The sequence below is a fragment of the Otolemur garnettii genome, unplaced genomic scaffold (assembly GCF_000181295.1).
Source record: "Otolemur garnettii isolate 467f Iridium unplaced genomic scaffold, OtoGar3 scaffold00022, whole genome shotgun sequence".
Classification (NCBI taxonomy): domain Eukaryota; kingdom Metazoa; phylum Chordata; class Mammalia; order Primates; family Galagidae; genus Otolemur; species Otolemur garnettii.
In genome coordinates this window covers 18,391,703-18,396,387 of record NW_003852417.1, presented here as the reverse complement: position 1 = coordinate 18,396,387, position 4,685 = coordinate 18,391,703, and the positions used below count along the sequence as shown (strand labels likewise).

Sequence of the window (4,685 nt, the reverse complement as noted above, 5' to 3'; positions counted from 1 at the left end):
AAAAAAAAAAAAAAATGTAAGTTTCCTAAGAGCAAAACCCTTATCTTCCTTATTCTGCCATGTGTCTCTAGTGACGAGAATAGTGCCTGGGACAAAATAGATGCTCAGTACATATTTGCTGAACCCGTGAATTAGAGATGATCCTCTATTAACATTGCTATTGATATTATTGCTAACATACTGTAGGTGCTTTTCTGCATTGGGCCATGTAGCAAAAGCTCGATTCCTGCATGAGACAAATGAGATTGCAGATCAAGTATCCCAGGAATATGTAAGTATTATGCTCCTGATTCATTCAGTCTCCCATGCTGAGATTACTTTTAGTATTCATGATTCCTAGCTCACTAGTCATCCTTAGTTCCCTGTCCTCTGCCCTCCCCACCCCCGAAGTCAGACCATTTTAGAATTGCTTGCTAAACCTCAAGCCTCTAAACTTCATGAAGATTTTTTTCTCTCAAGTATTTTATCTTCTACATCCTTCTGGCTTTCCTCTCTTGGTCTACACAAACAAAAGGACTCCTTCAGCTCCAACAGAATGACCAAGAACCTCCTTTTTCCCTCCAGGGTGGAGAAGGAACAGACTTTTATCAGGTCCGAGCGCGTCTAGCCATGCTGGAGAAAAACTACAAACTGGCTGAAATGATCTTTTTGGAACAGGTAACAGGAAAAGAGACACAAGATGGGAGAGGGAATCTTATAGGGGAAAAAAGGGGAGACAAACTTAAGGGAGAAAAGCACACTGATCTTAGGTTTCCAGAAGTTTGGGAGGAACTTTCAGAAAGGTTTATGTAGTTAATTTCACTCCTTCCTAATTTCCTCCTCTGGTGTTAGTCTTTACTTTAGGCAACCTAAACTGATGAAACTTCCTCCTTTGATCTTAAATTACTTCTCTTCTTTCATAAACTGTCTACTATCTCCCCTATAGTCCAGAGCCTATCTTTGCAATTCTTATGCATGGGAGTAGCCAGGTTTTGTGGGGTGTGAAGCTCTCTTTAGGAACAGTTGCCTTCAAAGAAGCCTGTGCCAAGAAAGAGTCCTGAAGCTTAAGCTGCTTTTAGTTTCCCAATAAGTACACCTCTGCTGGTGCAGTAAGTAAAGGGTGAGGCTGTTGGTTTTCATTGGCTGGCATCTTACTCTTAGCCACGGTGAGGAGGGCTGGCTGTTTTGTGATCCTCATATCTTTCTGGAGTCCTTCTTTCCTCTGTGTTATTCCGCTAGAATGCTGTTGAGGAGGCCATGGACATGTACCAGGAGCTACACCGTTGGGATGAGTGTATTGCTGTGGCTGAGGCAAAGGTACCCATTTCTTCTTCTCCACACTTGTTCAGAATTTGATTCCACCAATTTCAGAAACCTCCTTTTGTCAAGGAGGCCATAGGCACCAGAACAGGATTGGAACTTGGACCTGACATGGTAAGGGGTGAGGATATTGGTGACCTGGGAGGACTTCCGTTGTTACAGAGGGTTTGGAGAAGCTTGGGAAGCAGAAGGGCAAGATGGAGAGATGTAACTTCTAGTACTACTCTGTGTGTGTCCAGGGGCACCCAGCCCTGGAGAAGCTACGCCGGGGTTACTACCAGTGGCTGATGGACACACAGCAAGAGGAGCGAGCAGGTGAACTACAAGAGAGCCAAGGGGATGGGCTGGCAGCCATCAGCCTCTACCTCAAAGCTGGGCTTCCTGCCAAAGCTGCCCGGCTGGTGCTGACCCGAGAAGAACTGCTAGCCAACACGGAACTAGTAGAACACATCACTGCAGCCCTTATCAAGGGGGAGCTCTATGAAAGGGTATGGCTGACTTTTCCTAGTCCTTATCTCCAGGGCTCAGGACCTCTTTCCCACCCAGAGGAGTCACGGAGTGTATAACCCTCCCTGACTGCTGACATTCCCTTCTTTTTAGAGCTGATACTTCATTCTTTGTGTTATAGGGGTATCACTGTAGTGATATGGTATGTGTTAACAGGCAGGTGATCTCTTTGAGAAGATTCGCAATCCACAGCGGGCCCTTGAGTGCTACTGTAAAGGCAATGCATTCATGAAAGGTACTGGCCCCCTATAAGCCATTCTTTACTATTGTGGACTCTCACATGTCCCGTCCCATCCACCAACACTTCTTTTGTTGCATCTATTCAGGCTGACTGGTTTAATTTCTCCTCCATCCCTCCCTTTCTCACCTATTACCCATGCTTCATTTCCCTGTCCTACTTCCTCTCAGTCCCATCCTGGGAGTCTGAGCTGAGTACCCTTCTCCCTGGCAGCTGTGGAGCTAGCTCGATTGGCCTTCCCAGTGGAAGTGGTAAAACTAGAGGAGGCATGGGGGGACCACCTGGTACAACAGAAACAGCTTGATGCAGCCATTAATCACTACATTGAAGCCAGGTATGGTGGCATGGGGGTGTGTAGGAGATTTGGGCGTGAAATGAGAGATAGTAGAGCAAGTAAGGACACCAAGGTCCAAAAAAAGAGATCTCAGAATGTAGATTGGAGTCTGTTCGGGGAGTCTTTTTGCCCCCATTCATCTTTCACATCTCACACACACACATATATATGTATGTCTTTCCCACTGTGCCAGGTGCTCCATTAAGGCAATTGAGGCTGCCCTGGGTGCCCGCCAGTGGAAGAAAGCAATTTATATATTAGATCTACAGGACCGGAACATTGCATCCAAATACTATCCTCGTGTGGCCCAACACTATGCATCTCTGCAGGAGTATGAGGTAAGGAAGAATCGCTTTCTATAGCATCAGGCAATGCAGTCCAGGGTAACAAGGAGAACCCAAAACAGGAAATGGAGGCCAGCTTACCAGATTCTTCTCTCTGGGGCTCAAACAGCATCACCACCCTGAAGGAAAAGAGAGAAATTTGCTTTTCCAATTTCATTTTGGCAGGCCACTTAAAACCTCTAACCCAACACCGGGTATATAAAGTGAGTCTCTAGCTCTTTTCCTGTGCCAACACGAGTGATTCTTCATGAATAACTCCAACACACAATATATTTTTTGGGTTTTTTTTTTTTTTTTTGAGACAGAGCCTCAAGCTGTCACCCTGGGTAGAGTACCGTGGCATCACAGTTCACAGCACCCTCCAACTCCTGGCTCCAGCAAGTCTCCTGCCTCAGCCTCCCAAGTAGCTGGGACTATAGGTGCCTGCCACAATGCCCGGCTATTTTTTGGTTGCAGCTGTCATTGTTGTTTGGCAAGTCCGGGCTGGATTCGAACCTGCCAGCTCAGGTGTATGTGGCTGGCACCTTAGCAGGTTGAGCCACAGGCACGGAGCCAACACACAGTATAGAATTTCCTTGTATTCCAGAAATGGGAGGCCCTTTAGAATTCCACTGTATTGTCCTTACACTATTTGGAGCTGGTCTTTTTTGGGGGGGGAGAGGAGTGAGAGAGTCTCAAGCTGTTGCCCTGAGTAGAGTGCTGTGGCATCACAGGTCACAGCAACCTCAAACTTTTGGGCTTAAGCGATTCTCTTGCCTCAGCCTCCCAAGTAACTAGGACTATAGGCACCCGCCACAATGCCCAACTATTTTTTTGGTTGTAGTTGTCATTGTTGTTTGACAGGTCCGGGCTGGATTCGAACCTGCCAGCTCCGGTGTATGTAGCTGGTACTCTAGCTGCTGAGCTATAGGCGCCGAGCCTGGAGCTGTTCTTTCTTTTTAAGCAGTAGAACATACAAGACACCAATACTCATCTCTTCTTCTCTATTATTATAAAGTAGTTCCCAGGCTTTCCACCATCCCAGCTGAGGTTTGTTCTTTTCTCCTGCAAGCTGCTTTAAGTCTTTTGTTCTGACCTTTTGCATCTACCTCTCAACTGCAGATTGCCGAGGAGCTTTATACAAAGGGAGACCGGACAAAAGATGCCATAGACATGTACACCCAGGCTGGCCGCTGGGAGCAAGCCCACAAGGTAGAGAACACTGCCTTAGGGGTAGTGTTGCCTTGTCCCTTAATCTCTGATCATCCCCTTTCACTGAGTTCCCAAAAAGCTGACAGACAGTACCAAAATATGGTCTTGGCAACTTTGATCCCGAGCCTCAGGGAAGGGAAAAGATGAATAGAGATCCTTGTTCCCAAACCTATAATTCTGACAGAGAATATGAGCTTGGGAGCTAAGCAATCTGCAATGCTGCTTCTGAAGCCTCTGGTCACATTTATAACTTTGTTCTCACCCCAACACTTCAGAGCCCTGTGGGTATGGTCATGGGAACACATGCCCCCAGCACAAGGCATTACATACCTTCCTGCCTTAGCTTCTTAATGTAACTGGAATTCCCCAGACTGACTAGTAGAGTACTAAACTGTGATTGTTGGGAGAATTCAGAGTTTTAAGCAAACAGGTTCCCTTGAAGCCATGCCTCCCTTGGGAATTGTCCCCTGAGGCTGCCCTCACCCTGCATGTCTGCATAGCTGGCAATGAAGTGCATGAGACCAGAAGATGTGTCGGTACTGTACATCACCCAAGCCCAGGAAATGGAGAAGCAGGGCAAATACCGAGAGGCTGAAAGGTGAGCTGTGGCCCCAGTGGAGGTGAAAGAAAGATGTGGCTTGAGGGGCTCGGCGCCTGTGGCTCAAGTGGCTAAGGCGCCAGCCACATACACCTAAAGTGGCAGGTTCGAATCCAGCCCGGACCAGCCAAACAACAATGACGGCTGCAACCAAAAAATAGCTGAGTGTTGTGG

The 4,685-nt window shown here is 47.1% G+C and overlaps 1 protein-coding gene across 2 annotated transcripts in view; it reads left to right on the top strand.

Annotated features, from left to right (window-relative positions):
* IFT172 (intraflagellar transport 172) overlaps positions 1-4,685 on the top strand; it is a 47,489-nt gene that overhangs the window by 28,677 nt on the left and 14,127 nt on the right. For both annotated transcript variants that reach the window (XR_002772670.1, XM_003787480.3), the window contains exons 19-27: positions 187-271; positions 565-657; positions 1,219-1,296; positions 1,539-1,787; positions 1,963-2,041; positions 2,258-2,378; positions 2,572-2,716; positions 3,824-3,913; positions 4,414-4,511. Coding sequence is in view for 1 of the 2 variants with exons in the window: in XM_003787480.3 (XP_003787528.1) it covers positions 187-271; positions 565-657; positions 1,219-1,296; positions 1,539-1,787; positions 1,963-2,041; positions 2,258-2,378; positions 2,572-2,716; positions 3,824-3,913; positions 4,414-4,511 (1,038 nt within the window). In the remaining variant the exon portion in view is untranslated. The remainder of the gene's footprint in view (positions 1-186; positions 272-564; positions 658-1,218; positions 1,297-1,538; positions 1,788-1,962; positions 2,042-2,257; positions 2,379-2,571; positions 2,717-3,823; positions 3,914-4,413; positions 4,512-4,685) is intronic.